The sequence below is a fragment of the Salvelinus alpinus genome, chromosome 15 (genome assembly GCF_045679555.1).
Source record: "Salvelinus alpinus chromosome 15, SLU_Salpinus.1, whole genome shotgun sequence".
NCBI classification, from domain to species: domain Eukaryota; kingdom Metazoa; phylum Chordata; class Actinopteri; order Salmoniformes; family Salmonidae; genus Salvelinus; species Salvelinus alpinus.
Window position 1 is genome coordinate 2,660,273 of NC_092100.1, and position 23,538 is coordinate 2,683,810.

At 48.5% G+C, this 23,538-nt stretch overlaps 1 protein-coding gene across 1 annotated transcript in view; it reads left to right on the forward strand.

The window, feature by feature from the left end:
* Positions 1 to 3,231: 3,231 nt before the first annotated feature.
* The window catches only part of atp10a (ATPase phospholipid transporting 10A), a gene marked incomplete at its 3' end in the record, with an annotated part of 110,602 nt that continues 90,295 nt past the window's right edge, over positions 3,232 to 23,538 (forward strand). The window contains 1 exon segment of the mRNA XM_071342261.1: positions 3,232 to 3,988. Within this exon segment, the coding sequence (XP_071198362.1) occupies positions 3,570 to 3,988 (419 nt within the window).

Consider the following 23,538-nt stretch of genomic DNA (forward strand, 5'->3'; position numbering starts at 1 on the left):
GTAGGCCAGGGATGGGTAATAGGGTTGGAGGCCAGGGATGGGAAATAGGGTTGGAGGCCAGGGATGGGCAATAGGGTGGTAGGCCAGGGATGGGCAATAGGGTTGGAGGCCAGGGATGGGCAATATGGTTGGAGGCCAGGGATGGGCAATATGGTTGGAGGCCAGGGATGGGCAATAGGGTTGGAGGCCAGGGATGGGTAATAGGGTTGGAGGCCAGGGATGGGTAATAGGGTTGGAGGCCAGGGATGGGCAATAGGGTTGGATGCCAGGGATGGGCAATAGGGTTGGAGGCCAGGGATGGGTAATAGGGTTGGAGGCCAGGGATGGGCAATAGGGTTGGAGGCCAGGGATGGGTAATATGGTTCGAGGCCAGGGATGGGCAATAGGGTTGGAGGCCAGGGATGGGCAATAGGGTTGGAGGCCAGGGATGGGTAATAGGGTTGTAGGCCAGGGATGGGTAATAGGGTTGGAGGCCAGGGATGGGCAATAGGGTTGGAGGCCAGGGATGGGCAATAGGGTTGGAGGCCAGGGATGGGTAATAGGGTTGTAGGCCAGGGATGGGTAATAGGGTTGGAGGCCAGGGATGGGCAATAGGGTTGGAGGCCAGGGATGGGAAATAGGGTTGGAGGCCAGGGATGGGCAATAGGGTTGGAGGCCAGGGATGGGCAATAGGGTTGGAGGCCAGAGATGGGCAATAGGGTTGGAGGCCAGGGATGGGCAATAGGGTTGGAGGCCAGGGATGGGCAATAGGGTTGGAGGCCAGGGATGGGCAATAGGGTTGGAGGCCAGGGATGGGCAATAGGGTTGTAGGCCAGGGATGGGCAATAGGGTTGGAGGCCAGGGATGGGCAATAAGGTTGGAGGCCAGGGATGGGAAATAGGGTTGTAGGCCAGGGATGGGCAATAGGGTTGGAGGCCAGGGATGGGCAATGGGGTTGGAGGCCAGGGATGGGCAATAGGGTTGGAGGCCAGGGATGGGCAATATGGTTGGAGGCCAGGGATGGGCAATAGGGTTGGAGGCCAGGGATGGGCAATAGGGTTGGAGGCCAGGGATGGGCAATAGGGTTGGAGGCCAGGGATGGGCAATAGGGTTGGAGGCCAGGGATGGGCAATAGGGTTGGAGGCCAGGGATGGGCAATAGGGTTGGAGGCCAGGGATGGGCAATAGGGTTGGAGGCCAGGGATGGGCAATATGGTTGGAGGCCAGGGATGGGCAATAGGGTTGGAGGCCAGGGATGGGCAATAGGGTTGGAGGCCAGGGATGGGCAATAGGGTTGGAGGCCAGGGATGGGAAATAGGGTTGGAGGCCAGGGATGGGCAATAGGGTTGGAGGCCAGGGATGGGCAATAGGGTTGGAGGCCAGGGATGGGAAATAGGGTTGGAGGCCAGGGATGGGCAATAGGGTTGGAGGCCAGGGATGGGCAATAGGGTTGGAGGCCAGAGATGGGCAATAGGGTTGGAGGCCAGGGATGGGCAATAGGGTTGGAGGCCAGGGATGGGCAATAGGGTTGGAGGCCAGGGATGGGCAATAGGGTTGGAGGCCAGGGATGGGCAATAGGGTTGGAGGCCAGGGATGGGCAATAGGGTTGGAGGCCAGGGATGGGCAATAAGGTTGGAGGCCAGGGATGGGAAATAGGGTTGTAGGCCAGGGATGGGCAATAGGGTTGGAGGCCAGGGATGGGCAATGGGGTTGGAGGCCAGGGATGGGCAATAGGGTTGGAGGCCAGGGATGGGCAATATGGTTGGAGGCCAGGGATGGGCAATAGGGTTGGAGGCCAGGGATGGGCAATAGGGTTGGAGGCCAGGGATGGGCAATAGGGTTGGAGGCCAGGGATGGGCAATAGGGTTGGAGGCCAGGGATGGGCAATAGGGTTGGAGGCCAGGGATGGGCAATAGGGTTGGAGGCCAGGGATGGGCAATAGGGTTGGAGGCCAGGGATGGGCAATAGGGTTGGAGGCCAGGGATGGGCAATAGGGTTGGAGGCCAGGGATGGGCAATAGGGTTGGAGGCCAGGGATGGGCAATAGGGTTGGAGGCCAGGGATGGGAAATAGGGTTGGAGGCCAGGGATGGGCAATAGGGTTGGAGGCCAGGGATGGGCAATAGGGTTGGAGGCCAGGGATGGGCAATAGGGTGGTAGGCCAGGGATGGGCAATATGGTTGGAGGCCAGGGATGGGCAATAGGGTTGTAGGCCACAACATATCTGAACTCATTATAGTGCCACAGTTACATTTAAAAAAAAAAAGTGTTTGTGTTATTTTTGTGCAATTCTACTCATTTTGTCATGGGGTTTAATAGCTCATTTCTTGCATTTCTACACATTTCTCAATAGGTTGGTGAGAAATGTTTGCAGTTGTTTTATATGATATCTAAGTGAGACTGACTAACAAAAATCAATGGGGAGCCCCCAGGCTCTAATTTGGCCTTAATTACTACAGGTTTAGATGGCTGGCCACTAGACTCATTTCCTCCTCTAAAATGTTATAGCTGACATTGGCTACTTGAGTGACTATCAGTGACTGATGTCATAAGAGAGACATTGTTAATGCACAACCAAGTTTCAAAATTGCACCCTGGGTATTCTACTTTTTACCTTGAGACACCTTGAGTTGCCCATCCCTGATCTATGCCTACTAAACAAACAAAAAACGTTTAAAAAATATAACCCACTATATGCAAAATCTGGTTGAATCAATGTTGTTTCCATTTTATTTCAACCCCCCAAAAATATATGTAATGACATTGAATAATTGAATTTGCAAAAAGTCATCAACGGACATTTCGTTTTTTTTGTTGCCAACTGTATACCTAAATCCAATGACATGGTGAAATATTTTGTTGATGTAATTCATGTATTATTCACCTTAGTTGACAACTCAATCAAATGTAAATCAAAAGTAGACTTTAAACTGAACTCTGTGCCCAGTGGGAAACGTTTCAATATGAAATCGTTTATTTCTTGACACAATGTCATCAATCCATATATTTAATATGACGGCTTAGTGTTTTGGACAGAGACGAATAATACTTTAACTTCTACGTAGGACAGTTTTGAACTCAAATAATACCGCGTCGGGCCGCGTGGCACTTCCATCCTGACGATGAAAAAAGTCCTGTTTGGGGAGAGGGAGGAGCGTGGGGGTCAGACCGTGTCAGTAGTGACGGCCCTGTGTCCCCTCCTCTCACCAGCGCCTCTCTCTGCGCACAATCTGCACAAATACGCTGCTTTTTAAACACATGGCCAATGGATTTTGCCACGACATCGCAAAGTCAAAGTCTATCCATGTGTTCTACAACTCACCGACTGAACGGTTCTTCACAACTATGCCCAAACTTTCCGAAGCATCTCTAAACGGCAAATGAAAAAAATCAATAATATTATAATGCTTTCGTGTACCCAAAGAGGAAAATACGGGACATCGAGGAGATGATAGTAAAGAAGAAATTAGCGTGAAAACAGAGAATAATACAATGTCCATTCTGAAGGTATGGAGCTCTATGATTACATAGGACATTTCTATGTTTGAAAAACGCAAAAGAAAGGAAAAGTTTGGGAGAGTTTGAGGCAAAGTATGGCGCGAGAGGAGATTGGAGAAACCGAAGTGGTCAAAGTGAAGAAACAGAGGAAGAAAACCAAGAAGGAACACAAAACACGGACTGTGCATTCTAACATTTTATATGATCGAACCAAAGGCGAGGACAACCCAAATAGACACTATTCAGACAATAAGATTAAAACCACAAAATACACCCTTCTCTCTTTTCTACCGAAGAATCTGTTCGAGCAGTTCCATAGGTTTGCCAACGTATACTTCGTGTTCATCGCCCTGCTGAATTTTGTTCCAGTTTGTAATGCTTTCCAACCACAGCTGGCCCTGGCACCAGTGGTGTTCATCCTGTCGGTCACTGCCATCAAAGACCTTTGGGAGGATTACAGAAGACACAGATCCGATAAAGAAATCAACCACATGGATTGTTTGGTCTATAGCAGGTACAGTGTTTATCCTATGGATTATATACGCTGTGTTCAATAAGTAGCCTATACGCTGTGTTCAATAAGAAGCCTATACGCTGTGTTCAATAAGTAGCCTATACGCTGTGTTCAATAAGTAGCCTATACGCTGTGTTCAATAAGTAGCCTATACGCTTGTGTTCAATAAGTAGCCTATACGCTGTGTTCAATAAGTAGCCTATACGCTGTGTTCAATAAGAAGCCTATACGCTGTGTTCAATAAGTAGCCTATACGCTGTGTTCAATAAGAAGCCTATACGCTGTGTTCAATAAGTAGCCTATACGCTGTGTTCAATAAGTAGCCTATACGCTGTGTTCAATAAGAAGCCTATACGCTGTGTTCAATAAGAAGCCTATACGCTGTGTTCAATAAGTAGCCTATACGCTGTGTTCAATAAGTAGCCTATACGCTGTGTTCAATAAGTAGCCTATACGCTGTGTTCAATAAGTAGCCTATACGCTGTGTTCAATAAGTAGCCTATACGCTGTGTTCAATAAGAAGCCTATACGCTGTGTTCAATAAGTAGCCTATACGCTTGTGTTCAATAAGTAGCCTATACGCTTGTGTTCAATAAGTAGCCTATACGCTGTGTTCAATAAGTAGCCTATACGCTTGTGTTCAATAAGTAGCCTATACGCTTGTGTTCAATAAGTAGCCTATACGCTTGTGTTCAATAAGTAGCCTATACGCTTGTGTTCAATAAGTAGCCTATACGCTTGTGTTCAATAAGTAGCCTATACGCTGTGTTCAATAAGTAGCCTATACGCTGTGTTCAATAAGAAGCCTATACGCTGTGTTCAATAAGAAGCCTATACGCTGTGTTCAATAAGTAGCCTATACGCTTGTGTTCAATAAGTAGCCTATACGCTTGTGTTCAATAAGTAGCCTATACGCTTGTGTTCAATAAGTAGCCTTCTTTAGGGTACAAGGCTGCCACAGAAGATGTATTGGTGTGCCGGTGGTGTTTTGTTGAGTAAAAAAGTATATTTCAAACAAACGGATACAGTTACTGCTACTGTTGCACCCTGTTTCTAATGTACATTTCTATATATTGTATATTATTTTACAGCTGAGTTTTAAGGCCCATGGCAGAGTCTTCATCACTACAGGAACATTCAAGACGATGTAGCTAACTTTATACCATAAACGTATTTTGTTAAAATTGTATTTCCTTAATAAGCATAATGGTGTTGAACTACCCTCAGGTCCTCAAGCATACAGGGAAATTAGTGCTTTTGGGACCCATCCCAGGTAGCAATGAGGAATTGGCCCAGATCCACTGTGTTAGCTGGGAGAGGGGAGTAGAAGGTTTCGTGGCTGTTGTGTCCACAATGTACGACATAGTCTATTGGCAACATTTGATGTCTAGGCTATAGCATCAATTTTATGTGCTTTCATTTTCTACTTTTAGGAACTACAGTTCCTTCAGGAAGTATTCTCACCCCTTGACCTTTTCCACGTGTTGTTGTGTTACAACCTGAATTTAAAAACATGGATTTCACCATGAGGCCAATGGTGACTTTAAAACAGTTAGAGTTTAATGGCTGTGATAGGAGAAAACTGAGGATGGATCAACAACATTGTAGTTACTCCACAATACGAACCTAAATGACAGAGTGAAAAGAAGGAAGTCTGTACAGAATAAAAAATATTCCAAAACATGCATCCTGTTTGCAACAAGGCACTAAAGTAATACTGTAAATTAAATAACTGGTGTAAATTATAATGGCCAATTTAGATGCAATCAATTTAGCTTTGTTTCTCATATCAAATCATATTTTTGGGCCAATTAATATTGTGTGTGATTATCACATTTCTGTTATCGTGACCACAGATTATCCATTATATTTTTGACCAGATACTCAAGTGTCTAATAATGAAAATAAATGTATTCAAAAGTGGAAGGCAGTTCATTTGAATACCAGTCTCTTTATCTAATCCACTCCCTGTTTTACTGCCAGTCTCTATCTAATCCACTCCCTGTCCTACTGCCAGTCTCTATCTAATCCACTCCCTGTCCTACTGCCAGTCTCTATCTAATCCACTCCCTGTCCTACTGCCAGTCTCTATCTAATCCACCCCCTGTCCTACTGCCAGTCTCTATCTAATCCACTCCCTGTCCTACTGCCAGTCTCTTTATCTAATCCACTCCCTGTCCTACTGCCAGTCTCTATCTAATCCACCCCCTGTCCTACTGCCAGTCTCTATCTAATCCACTCCCTGTCCTACTGCCAGTCTCTTTATCTAATCCACTCCCTGTCCTACTGCCAGTCTCTTTATCTAATCCACTCCCTGTCCTACTGCCAGTCTCTATCTAATCCACTCCCTGTCCTACTGCCAGTCTCTTTATCTAATCCACTCCCTGTCCTACTGCCAGTCTCTATCTAATCCACTCCCTGTCCTACTGCCAGTCTCTATCTAATCCACTCCCTGTCCTACTGCCAGTCTCTATCTAATCCACGCCCTGTCCTACTGCCAGTCTCTATCTAATCCACGCCATGTCCTACTGCCAGTCTCTATCTAATCCACTCCCTGTCCTACTGCCAGTCTCTCTATCTAATCCACTCCCTGTCCTACTGCCAGTCTCTATCTAATCCACGCCCTGTCCTACTGCCAGTCTCTATCTAATCCACGCCCTGTCCTACTGCCAGTCTCTATCGAATCCACTTCCTGTCCTACTGCCAGTCTCTATCTAATCCACGCCCTGTCCTACTGCCAGTCTCTATCTAATCCACGCCCTGTCCTACTGCCAGTCTCTATCTAATCCACGCCCTGTCCTACTGCCAGTCTCTCTATCTAATCCACTCCCTGTCCTACTGCCAGTCTCTCTATCTAATCCACTCCCTGTCCTACTGCCAGTCTCTATCTAATCCACGCCCTGTCCTACTGCCAGTCTCTATCTAATCCACGCCCTGTCCTACTGCCAGTCTCTATCTAATCCACTCCCTGTCCTACTGCCAGTCTCTATCTAATCCACTCCCTGTCCTACTGCCAGTCTCTATCTAATCCACTCCCTGTCCTACTGCCAGTCTCTATCTAATCCAATCCCTGTCCTACTGCCAGTCTCTCTATCTAATCCACTCCCTGTCCTACTGCCAGTCTCTATCTAATCCACTCCCTGTCCTACTACCAGTCTCTATCTAATCCACTCCCTGTCCTACTGCCAGTCTCTATCTAATCCACTCCCTGTCCTACTGCCAGTCTCTAGCTAATCCACACCCTGTCCTACTGCCAGTCTCTCTATCTAATCCACTCCCTGTCCTACTGCCAGTCTCTATCTAATCCACTCCCTGTCCTACTGCCAGTCTCTATCTAATCCACGCCCTGTCCTACTGCCAGTCTCTATCTAATCCACCCGCTGTCCTACTGCCAGTCTCTATCTAATCCACTCCCTGTCCTACTGCCAGGATGTCATGTCCTACCTATCAGTACACTCATAACAACCTAGGCAATACACAACATTTATATTAGATCAAATAAGCCACATGTAGCAAATAAACTATGACATTTTTTTGTTAACTGAATTCGACCGTCTCTTATTGACCTCCACACAACTCCCTGCTTGGTGAGCCAGCTGCTGGAGAAGACAGATTTTGGGCCCAGTTATCCCTCTCGCTCCGCCTCTTCCTCTATGGTGTGACTCACAAAATCTCTATAGCAAGACGCATCATTCACCCGAGGTTCGTCAAAATCAGGCCAGCGCTAACTGAGATCGAGTGTGACTAACGTACAAAAGACGGAACAGACGGAGACCGATCTACATTCCCTCTCCTGATTTCATCATGGGGGATAAAATAATGTTACTGTAATGCCAATCTGATTTATTTTTCTGTTGAACTACCTTTGACATAAACGATTTACTGTGGGGTTACGGCCCCGTGGACTGTAGGGTTACGGCCCCGGGGACTGTGGGGTTACGGCCCCGTGGACTGTGGGGTTACGGCCCCGGGGACTGTGGGGTTACGGCCCCGGGGACTGTGGGGTTACGGCCCCGTGGACTGTGGGGTTACGGCCCCGTGGACTGTGGGGTTACGGCCCCGTGGACTGTGGGGTTACGGCCCCGGGGACTGTGGGGTTACGGCCCCGGGGACTGTGGGGTTACGGCCCCGGGGACTGTGGGGTTACGGCCCCGGGGACTGTGGGGTTACGGCCCCGGGGACTGTGGGGTTACGGCCCCGGGGACTGTGGGGTTACGGCCCCGTGGACTGTGGGGTTACGGCCCCGGGGACTGTGGGGTTACGGCCCCGTGGACTGTGGGGTTACGGCCCCGGGGACTGTGGGGTTACGGCCCCGGGGACTGTGGGGTTACGGCCCCGGGGACTGTGGGGTTACGGCACCGTGGACTGTGGGGTTACGGCCCCGGGGACTGTGGGGTTACGGCCCCGGGGACTGTGGGGTTACGGCCCCGTGGACTGTGGGGTTACGGCCCCGTGGACTGTGGGGTTACGGCCCCGGGGACTGTGGGGTTACGGCCCCGTGGACTGTGGGGTTACGGCCCCGTGGACTGTGGGGTTACGGCCCCGGGGACTGTGGGGTTACGGCCCCGTGGACTGTGGGGTTACGGCCCCGGGGACTGTGGGGTTACGGCCCCGGGGACTGTGGGGTTACGGCCCCGGGGACTGTGGGGTTACGGCCCAAATGGCACTACTTTTGACCAGGGTGCCATTTGGGCCACAATCTAGGCCTGATATCCATCTCTCAACACCGTCACTGGGAAGTTAGTTATTCAACCATTGATTTCCTTGAAAGGTTTCATATGCTGATGTCATCATTTTTATTTTCCTGACTCCCTGTGCTGTCTAGAGAGCCTGTATTTCCTGACTCCCTGTGCTGTCTAGAGAGCCTGTATTTCCTGACTCCCTGTGCTGTGTAGAGAGCCTGTATTCCCTGACTCCCTGTGCTGTCTAGAGAGCCTGTATTTCCTGACTCCCTGTGCTGTCTAGAGAGCCTGTATTTCCTGACTCCCTGTGCTGTCTAGAGAGCCTGTATTCCCTGACTCCCTGTGCTGTCTAGAGAGCCTATATTTCCTGACTCCCTGTGCTGTCTAGAGAGCCTGTATTTCCTGACTCCCTGTGCTGTCTAGAGAGCCTGTATTTCCCGAATGAAAAGCATCACTGTGGGTCTGGCTGGTATAGGCCATGGTCCACAGGAATCAAAAGGAGCAGTGTTTTAAGGTCTCTAGTTGACCTGTTCTCAACCTTGGACGTAATGGGGTTTTGCTCTGTGACTCCTGCTACTGTGGTGCTAATGATTGTTCTAAACATCTCACTGTGAGATTGTGGATCGTTTTAGGGACGGCCTCCCGGGGCCCTGGTTAAACATTGTTCATCTTGGATCAGGAATATCTGACTTAATGGAAAACATCCAATATTGTGCAAGATTTCCCCTGTCTAAACCAGGCGACACTTAGAGATTATCTAGGGATGGGAATTTCCCAGGCCCAGATCTCAATGGGACTCCCTACTAAAATAATGTTTAAATAATAGAAGTCTATAGCCCTGGATTATCAGTATTTATTAATGGAAAATCTCAATTTAAAGTCTTTTAAATCGAGAACTAAGCTTAATCTGTGTAACAGGCCCATATTTAAAGAAATAATATTGATGGTGATTTCAATAGCAGGTGGTTGGATCATGGTACTTTTGATTCCTTTATGACATAATTATATTATATTATATATATTATGACATAACCGTGAATCTAAATGGATAAAAAGCATGACCTAAATTATCATATTTATCTTTTGCGATAAATAAAGTGATTTCTTTAACTGTAAATCCCCAGAGCCCACCCAGAACCCACCCAGAACCCACCCAGAGCCCACCCAGAACCCACCCAGAGCCCACCCAGAACCCACCCAGAACCCACCCAGAGCCCACCCAGAACCCACCCAGAGCCCACCCAGAGCCCACCCAGAGCCCACCCAGAGCCCACCCAGAGCCCACCCAGAGCCCACCCAGAACCCACCCAGAACCCACCCAGAGCCCACCCAGAGCCCACCCAGAACCCACCCAGAACCCACCCAGAACCCACCCAGAGCCCACCCAGAGCCCACCCAGAGCCCACCCAGAACCCACCCAGAACCCACCCAGAGCCCACCCAGAACCCACCCAGAGCCCACCCAGAACCCACCCAGAGCCCACCCAGAGCCCACCCAGAACCCACCCAGAACCCACCCAGAGCCCACCCAGAACCCACCCAGAGCCCACCCAGAGCCCACCCAGAGCCCACCCAGAGCCCACCCAGAACCCACCCAGAGCCCACCCAGAACCCACCCAGGCCTGATAACGACTGTCATTATACACTAAGCCGGTCTCATTTCAAGTGGAACTGACAGTGTTTTAACTACTTTGCAGATATGAAACAAAAAGACAATCATAATATCAGACAAAAATATCACATTCCCTGTTTATGCTACAAAACCAACTTCATAGGAAGCTTTGAAAATAGGTTCTATTTGACTCAACGTTCCATAATGTACACAGAGACATTATTGGTAGAACAGATAGATGTAGTTCAATGCATGATTTAATATAATTCACCAAGACATTTCTTGGTAGTCCAAAACATATTGCTATCAGGTTGTAAATCACAGCTGTCCTGCTACGTTTCCTGCTATGTTTTCTGCCTCCATTCAGGATGCGCTGTTTCAGTTTCTATGACTCAATATTTTGAACAAAAACAGACGACTGTAACTACGGCTGGGAACGTCGATACAGTCGAACTAGCAATGATCATAAGTCAGTCATAACTCGACTAATAGGCTAGCGCACGTGTCAAACAAGTCCCGTGGGCCGACTAGGACACACGAGAGCATAAATGACTCAACACTTGAGGCATCTACTAAACTCAGCAAAAAAAGAAACGTCCTCTCACTGTCAACTGCGTTAAATTTTCAGGTGTAAATATTTCAGGTGTAAATATTTGTATGAACATAAGATTCAACAACTGAGACATAAACTGAACAAGTTCCACAGACATGTGACTAACATAAATGGAATAATGTGTCTCTGAACAAAGGGGGGGGGGGGGTCAAAATCAAAAGTAACAGTCAGTATCTGGTGTGGCCACCAGCTGCATTAAGTACTGCAGTGCATCTCCTCCTCATGGACTGCACCAGATTAGCCAGTTCTTGCTGTGAGATGTTACCCCACTCTTCCACCAAGGCACCTGCAAGTTCCCGGACATTTCTGTGGGGATTGGCCCTAGCCCTCACCCTCCGATCCAACAAGTCCCAGACGTGCTCAATGGCATTGAGATCCGGGCTCTTCGCTGGCCATGGCAGAACACTGACATTCCTGTCTTGCAGGAAATCACACACAGAACAAGCAGTATGGCTGGTGGCATTGTCATGCTGGAGGGTCATGTCAGGATGAGTCTGCAGGAAGGGTACCACATGAGGGAGGAGGAGGTCTTCCCTGTAACGCACAGCGTTGAGATTGCCTGCAATGACAACAAGCTCAGTCCGATGATGCTGGGACACACCGGCCCAGACCATGACGGACCCTCCACCTCCAAATCAATCTCGCTCCAGAGTACAGGCCTCAGTTTAATGCTCATTCCTTCAACGATAAACGCGAATCCGACCATCACCCCTGGTGAGACAAAATCGCGACTCGTCAGTGAAGAACACTTTTTGCCAGTCCTGTCTGGTCCAGCGACGGTGGGTTTGTGCCCATAGGCGACGTTGTTGCTGGTGATGTCTGGTGAGGACCTGCCTTACAACAGGCCTACAAGCCCTCAGTCCAGCCTCTTTCAGCCTATTGCGGACAGTCTGAGCACTGATGGAGGGATTGTGTGTTCCTGGTGTAACTCGGGCAGTTGTTGTTGCCATCCTGTACCTGTCCCGCAGGTGTGATGTTCGGATGTACCGATCCTGTGCAGGTGTTGTTACACGTGGTTTGCCACAGACGATCAGCTGTCCATCCTGTGTCCCTGTAGCTCTGTCTTAGGCGTCTCACAGTACGGACATTGCAATTTATTGTCCTGGCCACATCTGCAGTCCTCATGCCTCCTTGCAGCATGCCTAAGCACGTTCACACAGATGAACAGGGACCCTGGGCATCTTTATTGGTGTGTTTTTCAGTGTCAGTAGAAAGGCCTCTTTAGTGTCCTAAGTTTTCATAACTGTGACCTTAATTGCCTACCGTGTGTAAGCTGTTAGTGTCTTAACGACCGTTCCACAGGTGCATGTTCATTGATTGTTTATGGTTCATTGAAGAAGCATGGGATGTGCATGTGTTTAAACCCTTTACAATGAAGATCTTTGGATTTTTACGATGTATCTTTGAAAGACAAGGTCTTGAAAATGGGACGTTTCTTTTTTTTGCTGAGTTTAGCTTAAAAAGTGAATGTTCCCTCGTTAGATTTTAGTTCATCTCGCTCTGGCTAACATTACTGTTCATCTGGTTGTTGTCGATGTGCATAACTGAGGGAGAGAGAGCCAACCTTTTCATGGTTGTTTGACCAATAGGACTGTAAAGTTCCCACATGTAAGAGGACTCCCGTGGTGTTTACATATTTACAGAAATCCATTCAGGTGTATTCTGTGGCTTTTGCCAATGTATTCTAATGATCTAAAGTCACGCTGTTGCAACTTCCTGTAAACACACAGTCCAGTTCATAGTGAATGATGGCAGGCCCTACTTCCTGTAAACACACAGTCCAGTTCATAGTGAATGATGACAGGCCCTACTGCCTGTAAACACACAGTCCAGTTCATAGTGAATGATGGCAGGTCCTACTGCCTGTAAACACACAGTCCAGTTCATAGTGAATGATGACAGGCCCTACTGCCTGTAAACACACAGTCCAGTTCATAGTGAATGATGACAGGCCCTACTTCCTGTAAACACACAGTCCAGTTCATAGTGAATGATGACAGGTCCTACTGCCTGTAAACACACAGTCCAGTTCATAGTGAATGATGGCAGGTCCTACTTCCTGTAAACACACAGTCCAGTTCAAAGTGAATGATGTCAGGCCCTACTTCCTGTAAACACACAGTCCAGTTCATAGTGAATGATGACAGGCCCTACTGCCTGTAAACACACAGTCCAGTTCATAGTGAATCCAAGATGGCGTAGCAGTCGGACGTGTCTTTGTTTGTCCTGTCCCGTGTAAATAGTCTTCGTATTTTTCGTATACATTTCGTATATATTTTAATTTCACTTTCCATCTAGGAACTGAATATACATTCCTACATTCCGCCTCACCCAATGTGGTACGGACCTGCTATTTTTTTATACTTTAGAACCGTAACCCCAATCAGAAGCTAGCCAGATAACTAGCTACTAGCTAGTAGTCAGTTAGCCACTGCTGCGGTCTTCACCCTCAACTCGGACACAGCCAGCTTCAATACCGGGCCAATACCTGCCAGTCTGCAAGCGCGATATCAACCCAGAGCATATAGGACTGCTTTTTCTCTACCACATCACCGGATTCCTGACGCAAGCTCTGGACAATTACACCGTATCATCACAGCTAGCTAGCTGCAACCGAGTGGCTACTACTGGCTAACACCTCTGTCCCGAAGCAAGCACCAGTTAGCCTTGAGCTAGCCTCGAGCTAGGCCCATCTGCCGGCTAGCTGAAGAGGTCTACCAGCGAATTCTTGGGCTACAATACCAGCTACAAGCTAATTTAGCCATTTTTTTGCCGCTGCTAGTAGCTTTTACCTTCTGCACAGACACCAGCCCTGTTATTAGCCTGGATATTACTCACCAATTTACCAGCATCGGACTGTCTCTCGACAACAACGCCGGATTCCTGCCGTAATCCCTGAGCCACTGCTTCTGATCCTCACAGCTAGCTTGCGGCTAGCGCAGCTAGCGCCACTGCCACGAAGCTAGCACCAGTTAGCAAACACAATTCTACAATTCACAACCTCTCTTTCGCCATCGCCATCTGGCTTGGATTCTCTGTCGACACGACCACGTCTGAGCAGACCCCCTCCGTCTGAGCAGACCACCCCCCGGGCTACTAACTTTAAACGCCGCGTGCTAGCTTAGTGGAGGCCTCCCTGCTCCATCTACGGCTGCCCCCTGGACACTATGATCACTTGGCTACATAGCTGATGCATGCTTGACTGTCCATTAATTCACGGTACTCCATTCTGTTTATTTGTGTTTTATCTGTCGGCTCTGTGCTTTAACTCAGGATCTGTGTGTAGTTAATCCGACCCTCTCTGCCTAGTCGTCGCCATTTTTACCTGTTGTTGCTGTGTTAGACTAGCACCCTGTTATTGCTGCTGTTATCTTACCTGTTGTTTTAGCTAGCTCTCCCAATCAAGACCTGCAATCACTTTATGCCTTATTGTATGTCTCTCTCAAATATCAATATGCCTTGCATACTGTTGTTCAGGCTAGCTATCATTGTTTTGGTTTGCAATGGACCCTGTAGTTCCACTCTCCGTACCTCTGATACCTCCTTGGTCCCACCCCCCACACATGCGGTGACCTCACCCATTGAGACCAGCATGTCCAGAGATACAACCTCTCTTATCATCACCCAGTGCCTGGGCTTGCCTCCGCTGTACCCACGCCCCACCATACCCCTGTCTGCACATTATGCCCAGAATCTATTCTACCACGCCCATAAATCTGCTCCTTTTATTCTTTGTCCCCAACGCTCTAGGCGACCAGTTTTGATAGCCTTTAGCCGCACCCTCATCCTACTACTCTTCTGTTCCTCGGGTGATGTGGAGGTAAACCCAGGCCCTGCATGTCCCCAGTCACCCTCATTTGTTGACTTCTGTGATCGAAAAAGCCTTGGCCTCATGCATGTCAACATCAGAAGCCTCCTCCCTAAGTTTGCCTTACTCACCGCTTTAGCACACTCTGCCAACCCTGATGTCCTTGCCGTGTCCGAATCCTGGCTTAGGAAGGCCACCAAAAATTCTGAGATTTCCATACCCAACTATAACACTTTCCGTCAAGATAGAACTGCCAAAGGGGGAGGAGTTGCAATCTACTGCAGAGATAGCCTGCAAAGTTCTGTCATACTTTCCAGGTCTATGCCCAAACAGTTCGAACTTCTAATTTTAAAAATTAATCTCTCCAGAAATAAGTCTCTCACTGTTGCCGCCTGCTACCGACCCCCCTCAGCTCCCAGCTGTGCCCTGGACACCATCTGTGAATTGATCGCTCCCCATCTAGCTTCAGAGTTTGTTCTGTTAGGTGACCTAAACTGGGATATGCTTAACACCCCGGCAGTCCTACAATCCAAGCTTGATGCCCTCAATCTCACACAAATCATCAAGGAACCCACCAGGTACAACCCTAAATCCGTAAACATGGGCACCCTAATAGACATTATCCTGACCAACCTGCCCTCCAAATACACCTCTGCTGTCTTCAATCAAGATCTCAGCGATCACTGCCTCATTGCCTGTATCCGCCACGGGTCCGCGGTCAAACGACCACCCCTCATCACTGTCAAACGCTCCCTAAAACACTTCTGCGAGCAGGCCTTTCTAATCGACCTGGCCCGGGTACCCTGGAAGGATATTGACCTCATCCCGTCAGTTGAGGATGCCTGGTCATTCTTTAAATGTTACTTCCTCACCATATTAGACAAGCACGCTCCGTTCAAAAAATGCAGAACCAAGAACAGATATAGCCCTTGGTTCACTCCAGACCTGACTGCCCTCGACCAGCACAAAAACATCCTGTGGCGAACTGCAATAGCATCGAAGAGCCCCCGCGATATGCAACTGTTCAGGGAAGTCAGGAACCAATACACGCAGTCAGTCAGGAAAGCAAAGGCCAGCTTTTTCAAGCAGAAATTTGCATCCTGTAGCTCTAACTCCAAAAAGTTCTGGGATACTGTAAAGTCCATGGAGAACAAGAGCACCTCCTCCCAGCTGCCCACTGCACTGAGGCTAGGTAACACGGTCACCACCGATAAATCCGTGATAATCGAAGACTTCAACAAGCATTTCTCAATGGCTGGCCATGCCTTCCTCCTGGCGACTCCAACCTTGGCCAACAGCCCCGCCCCCTCCGCTGCTACTCGCCCAAGCCTCCCCAGCTTCTCCTTTACCCAAATCCAGATAGCAGATGTTCTGAAAGAGCTGGAAAACCTGGACCCATACAAATCAGCTGGGCTTGACAATCTGGACCCCCTATTTCTGAAACTGTCCGCCGCCATTGTCGCACCCCCTATCACCAGCCTGTTCAACCTCTCCTTCGTATCATCTGAGATCCCCAAGGATTGGAAAGCTGCCGCGGTCATCCCCCTCTTCAAAGGGGGAGACACCCTGGACCCAAACTGTTACAGACCTATATCCATCCTGCCCTGCCTATCTAAGGTCTTCGAAAGCCAAGTCAACAAACAGATCACTGACCATCTCGAATCCCACCGTACCTTCTCCGCTGTGCAATCCGGTTTCCGAGCCGGTCATGGGTGCACCTCAGCCACGCTCAAGGTACTAAACGATATCATAACCGCCATCGATAAAAGACATTACTGTGCAGCCGTCTTCATCGACCTGGCCAAGGCTTTCGACTCTGTCAATCACCATATTCTTATCGGCAGACTCAGTAGCCTCGGTTTTTCTAATGACTGCCTTGCCTGGTTCACCAACTACTTTGCAGACAGAGTTCAGTGTGTCAAATCGGAGGGCATGTTGTCCGGTCCTCTGGCAGTCTCTATGGGGGTACCACAGGGTTCAATTCTCGGGCCGACTCTTTTCTCTGTATACATCAATGATGTTGCTCTTGCTGCGGGCGATTCCCTGATCCACCTCTACGCAGACGACACCATTCTATATACTTCCGGCCCTTCCTTGGACACTGTGCTATCTAACCTCCAAACGAGCTTCAATGCCATACAACACTCCTTCCGTGGCCTCCAACTGCTCTTAAACGCTAGTAAAACCAAATGCATGCTTTTCAACCGTTCGCTGCCTGTACCCGCACGCCCGACTAGCATCACCACCCTGGACGGTTCCGACCTAGAATATGTGGACATCTATAAGTACCTAGGTGTCTGGCTAGACTGCAAACTCTCCTTCCAGACTCATATCAAACATCTCCAATCCAAAATCAAAGCAAGAATCGGCTTTCTATTCCGCAACAAAGCCTCCTTCACTCACGCCGCCAAACTTACCCTAGTAAAACTGACTATCCTACCGATCCTCGACTTCGGCGATGTCATCTACAAAATAGCTTCCAATACTCTACTCAGCAAACTGGATGCAGTTTATCACAGTGCCATTCGTTTTGTTACTAAAGCACCTTATACGACCCACCACTGCGACCTGTATGCCCTAGTCGGCTGGCCCTCGCTACATGTTCGTCGTCAGACCCACTGGCTCCAGGTCATCTACAAGGCTATGCTAGGTAAAGTGCCGCCTTATCTCAGTTCACTGGTCACGATGGCTACACCCACCCGCAACACGCGCTCCAGCAGGTGTATCTCACTGATCATCCCTAAAGCCAAAACCTCATTTGGACGCCTTTCCTTCCAGTTCTCTGCTGCCTGCGACTGGAACGAATTGCAAAAATCTCTGAAGTTGGAGACTTTTATCTCCCTCAACAACTTTAAAAATCTGCTATCCGAGCAGCTAACCGATCGCTGCAGCTGTACATAGTCCATCTGTAAACTACCCACCCAATTTACCTACCTCACCCCCCATACTGCTTTTATTTATTTACTTTTCTGCTCTTTTGCACACCAGTATCTCTTCTTGCACATGATCATCTGATGATTTATCACTCCAGTGTTAATCTGCTAAATTGTAATTATTCGATGTATTGCCTACCTCATGCCTTTTGCACACATTGTATATAGATTCTCTTTTTTTTCTACCATGTTATTGACTTGTTTATTGTTTACTCCATGTGTAACTCTGTGTTGTCTGTTCACACTGCTATGCTTTATCTTGGCCAGGTCGCAGTTGCAAATGAGAACTTGTTCTCAACTAGCCTACCTGATTAAATAAAGGTGAAATAAAAAATAAAATAAAAAATAGTGAATGATGACAGGCCCTACTGCCTGTTAACACACAGTCCAGTTCATAGTGAATGATGACAGGCCCTACTGCCTGTAAACACACAGTCCAGTTCATAGTGAATGATGACAGGTCCTACTGCCTGTAAACACACAGTCCAGTTCATAGTGAATGATGACAGGCCCTACTTCCTGTAAACACACAGTCCAGTTCATAGTGAATGATGACAGGTCCTACTGCCTGTAAACACACAGTCCAGTTCATAGTGAATGATGACAGGCCCTACTGCCTGTAAACACACAGTCCAGTTCATAGTGAATGATGACAGGTCCTACTGCCTGTAAACACACAGTTCATAGTGAATGATGACAGGTCCTACTGCCTGTAAACACACAGTTCATAGTGAATGATGACAGGCCCTACTGCCTGTAAACACACAGTTCATAGTGAATGATGACAGGTCCTACTGCCTGTAAACACACAGTTCATAGTGAATGATGACAGGTCCTACTGCCTGTAAACACACAGTTCATAGTGAATGATGACAGGTCCTACTGCCTGTAAACACACAGTTCATAGTGAATGATGGCAGGCCCTACTTCCTGTAAACACACAGTCCAGTTCATAGTGAATGATGGCAGGCCCTACTTCCTGTAAACACACAGTCCAGTTCATAGAGAATGATGTCAGGCCCTACTTCCTGTTAACACACAGTCCAGTTCATAGTGAATGATGACAGGCCCTACTGCCTGTAAACACACAGTCTAGTTCATAGTGAATGATGACAGGCCCTACTGCCTGTAAACACACAGTCCAGTTCATAGTGAATGATGGCAGGCCCTACTTCCTGTAAACACACAGTCCAGTTCATAGTGAATGATGACAGGTCCTACTGCCTGTAAACACACAGTCCAGTTCATAGTGAATGATGGCAGGTCCTACTGCCTGTAAACACACAGTCCAGTTCATAGTGAATGATGACAGGTCCTACTGCCTGTAAACACACAGTCCAGTTCATAGTGAATGATGACAGGCCCTACTGCCTGTAAACACACAGTTCATAGTGAATGATGGCAGGCCCTACTGCCTGTAAACACACAGTCCAGTTCATAGTGAATGATGACAGGCCCTACTGCCTGTAAACACACAGTTCATAGTGAATGATGACAGGTCCTACTGTCTGTAAACACACAGTCCAGTTCATAGTGAATGATGACAGGCCCTACTGCCTGTAAACACACAGTCCAGTTCATAGTGAATGATGTCAGGCCCTACTGCCTGTAAACACACAGTCCAGTTCAGTGTGAATGATGACAGGCCCTACTGCCTGTAAACACACAGTTCATAGTGAATGATGGCAGGCCCTACTGCCTGTAAACACACAGTCCAGTTCATAGTGAATGATGACAGGTCCTACTGCCTGTAAACACACAGTTCATAGTGAATGATGGCAGGCCCTACTGCCTGTAAACACACAGTCCAGTTCATAGTGAATGATGACAGGTCCTACTGCCTGTAAACACACAGTTCATAGTGAATGATGACAGGTCCTACTGCCTGTAAACACACAGTTCATAGTGAATGATGACAGGCCCTACTACCTGTAAACACACAGTCCAGTTCATAGTGAATGATGGCAGGCCCTACTGCCTGTAAACACACAGTCCAGTTCATAGTGAATGATGTCAGGTCCTACTGCCTGTAAACACACAGTCCAGTTCATAGTGAATGATGACAGGCCCTACTGCCTGTAAACACACAGTCCAGTTCAGTGTGAATGATGACAGGCCCTACTGCCTGTAAACACACAGTTCATAGTGAATGATGACAGGTCCTACTGCCTGTAAACACACAGTTCATAGTGAATGATGACAGGTCCTACTGCCTGTAAACACACAGTTCATAGTGAATGATGGCAGGTCCTACTGCCTGTAAACACACAGTCCAGTTCATAGTGAATGATGTCAGGCCCTACTGCCTGTAAACACACAGTCCAGTTCATAGTGAATGATGACAGGCCCTACTGCCTGTAAACACACAGTCCAGTTCATAGTGAATGATGGCAGGTCCTACTTCCTGTTAACACACAGTCCAGTTCATAGTGAATGATGACAGGTCCTACTGCCTGTAAACACACAGTCCAGTTCATAGTGAATGATGGCAGGCCCTACTGCCTGTAAACACACAGTTCATAGTGAATGATGACAGGCCCTACTTCCTGTAAACACACAGTCCAGTTCAGTGTGAATGATGACAGGCCCTACTGCCTGTAAACACACAGTCCAGTTCAGTGTGAATGATGACAGGCCCTACTGCCTGTAAACACACAGTTCATAGTGAATGATGGCAGGCCCTACTGCCTGTAAACACACAGTCCAGTTCATAGTGAATGATGGCAGGTCCTACTGCCTGTAAACACACAGTCCAGTTCATAGTGAATGATGGCAGGACCTACTGCCTGTAAACACACAGTCCAGTTCATAGTGAATGATGACAGGCCCGTGTGGCAAATGTCTTGTTTGTATAAAGGTCTACTGTATCTCTGATTGGCCATAGCGCATCGGTCTGTGTAGACTCGGGTCCTGGACAAGACAAATGGTTTTATTCGGTTTTATTTACTGCAGTGTCTAAACTGTCCAAACGCACGGCCGCTTTCTCACTCTATATTGCGATAGAATTTTCACAAATGCCTTACTATACGTCATTCCCAAACATTCTATGAATGTATGAAAGTGGTCGCTTGTCAGAAAATGAAGTGTAATATTCTTCCTGGGGGAAGATATGAACAGATTTCATGTTGCTAAAACAATGTTCCATTAACTTTACAGTGTAGCCACAAGTCCAGAATGAACAAACATATATATTTACCAAGGACGGGTTGGAGGAATGGACAGTGCACACCTGTCAGAGAATGTTTATTCTCTTCCCTTACCCCCGGGATGTTTCTTCTCTTCCCTTACCGCCGGGATGTTTCTCTTCCCTTACCGCCGGGATGTTTCTTCTCTTCCCTTACCCCCGGGATGTTTCTCCTCTTCCCTTACCCCCGGGATGTTTCTCCTCTTCCCTTGTTGCCGGGATGTTTCTCCTCTTCCCTTACCCCCGGGATGTTTCTCCTCTTCCCTTACCGCCGGGATGTTTCTCCTCTTCCCTTGTTGCCGGGATGTTTCTCCTCTTCCCTTACCCCCGGGATGTTTCTCCTCTTCCCTTACCGCCGGGATGTTTCTCCTCTTCCCTTACCCCTGGGATGTTTCTCCTCTTCCCTAACCGCCGGGATGTTTCTCCTCTTCCCTTACCGCCGGGATGTTTCTCCTCTTCCCTTACCGCCGGGATGTTTCTCCTCTTCCCTTACCGCCGGGATGTTTCTCCTCTCTCCTTACCGCCGGGATGTTTCTCCTCTCTCCTTACCGCCGGGATGTTTCTTCTCTTCCCTTACCGCCGGGATGTTTCTCCTCTTCCCTTACCGCCGGGATGTTTCTCCTCTTTCCTTACCGCCGGGATGTTTCTCCTCTTCCCTTACCCCCGGGATGTTTCTCCTCTTCCCTTACCGCCGGGATGTTTCTCCTCTTCCCTTACCCCCGGGATGTTTCTTCTCTTCCCTTACCCCCGGGATGTTTCTCCTCTTCCCTTACCCCCGGGATGTTTCTCCTCTTCCCTTATCCCCGGGATGTTTCTCCTCTTCCCTTACCCCCGGGATGTTTCTTCTCTTCCCTTACCCCCGGGATGTTTCTCCTCTTCCCTTACCGCCGGGATGTTTCTCCTCTTCCCTTACCCCCGGGATGTTTCTCCTCTTCCCTTACCCCCGGGATGTTTCCTCTCTTCCCTTACCGCCGGGATGTTTCTTCTCTTCCCTTACCCCCGGGATGTTTCCTCTCTTCCCTTACCCCCGGGATGTTTCCTTTCTTCCCTTACCGCCGGGATGTTTCTCCTCTTCCCTTACCGCCGGGATGTTTCTTCTCTTCCCTTACCGCCGGGATGTTTCTTCTCTTCCCTTACCGCCGGGATGTTTCTTCTCTTTCCTTACCCCCGGGATGTTTCCTCCCCTTCCCTTACCGCCGGGATATTTCTTCTCTTCCCTTACCGCCGGGATGTTTCTCCCCTTCCCTTACCGCCGGGATATTTCTCCTCTTCCCTTACCCCCGGGATGTTTCCTCTCTTCCCTTACCGCCGGGATGTTTCTTCTCTTCCCTTACCCCCGGGATGTTTCCTCTCTTCCCTTACCCCCGGGATGTTTCCTCTCTTCCCTTACCGCCGGGATGTTTCTTCTCTTCCCTTACCGCCGGGATGTTTCTTCTCTTCCCTTACCGCCGGGATGTTTCTTCTCTTTCCTTACCCCCGGGATGTTTCCTCCCCTTACCGCCGGGATGTTTCTCCTCTTCCCTTACCGCCGGGATATTTCTTCTCTTCCCTTACCGCCGGGATATTTCTTCTCTTCCCTTACCGCCGGGATGTTTCTTCTCTTCCCTTACCCCCGGGATGTTTCTCCTCTTCCCTTACCCCCGGGATGTTTCTCCTCTTCCCTTACCGCCGGGATGTTTCTCCTCTTCCCTTACCCCCGGGATGTTTCTCCTCTTCCCTTACCCCCGGGATGTTTCTCCTCTTCCCTTGTTGCCGGGATGCTTCTTCTCTTCCCTTACCCCCGGGATGTTTCTTCTCTTCCCTTAACGCCGGGATGTTTCTCCTCTTCCCTTACCGCCGGGATGTTTCTCCTCTTCCCTTACCCCCGGGATGTTTCTTCTCTTCCCTTACCGCCGGGATGTTTCTCCTCTTCCCTTACCCCCGGGATGTTTCTCCTCTTCCCTTACCGCCGGGATGTTTCTCCTCTTCCCTTGTTGCCGGGATGTTTCTCCTCTTCCCTCATAACTTCAGATTGACCTGGCTGAGTGTTTTTGTTGTCAGACACCTGGTTCTTGATAAAAGCCAATGGAAACTAGAGATGCTCGGGACCAGTCACGGACTTGGCTTAGACTTGATCATATATCAAAACAACGTCGGTTTCCCAGACACAGATTAAGCCAACAGGTTTTGATTTAGACCTTCCTAATATTGAGTTGCACCCCCCCTTGCCCTCAGAACAGCCTCAATTCGTCGGGGCATGGACTCTGCAAGGTGTTGAAAGCGTTCCACAGGGATGCTGGGCCATGTTGACTTCAATGCTTCCAACAGTTGTGTCAAGTTGGCTGGATGTTCTTTGGGTGGTGAACCAATCTTGATACACACAGGAAACTGTTGAGTGTGGAAAAACCCAGCAGCGTTGCAGTTCTTGACACACATAAACCAGTGCACCTACTACCATACCCCGTTCAAAGGCACTTACATTTTTGTCTTGCCAATTCACTCTCTGAATGGCACACATACACAATACATGACTCAATTGTCTCAAGGCTTTAAAAAATCTTCTTTAACCATGTCTCCTCCCCTTCATCTACACTGATTTGAAATAGATTTAACAGGTGACATCAATAAGGGATCATCACTTTCACCTGGATTCACCTGGTCAGTCTGTGATGGACAGAGCAGCTGTTCCTAATGTTTTGTATCCTACAGTAGGTACACTGCATTCTGAAAGTATTCAGAC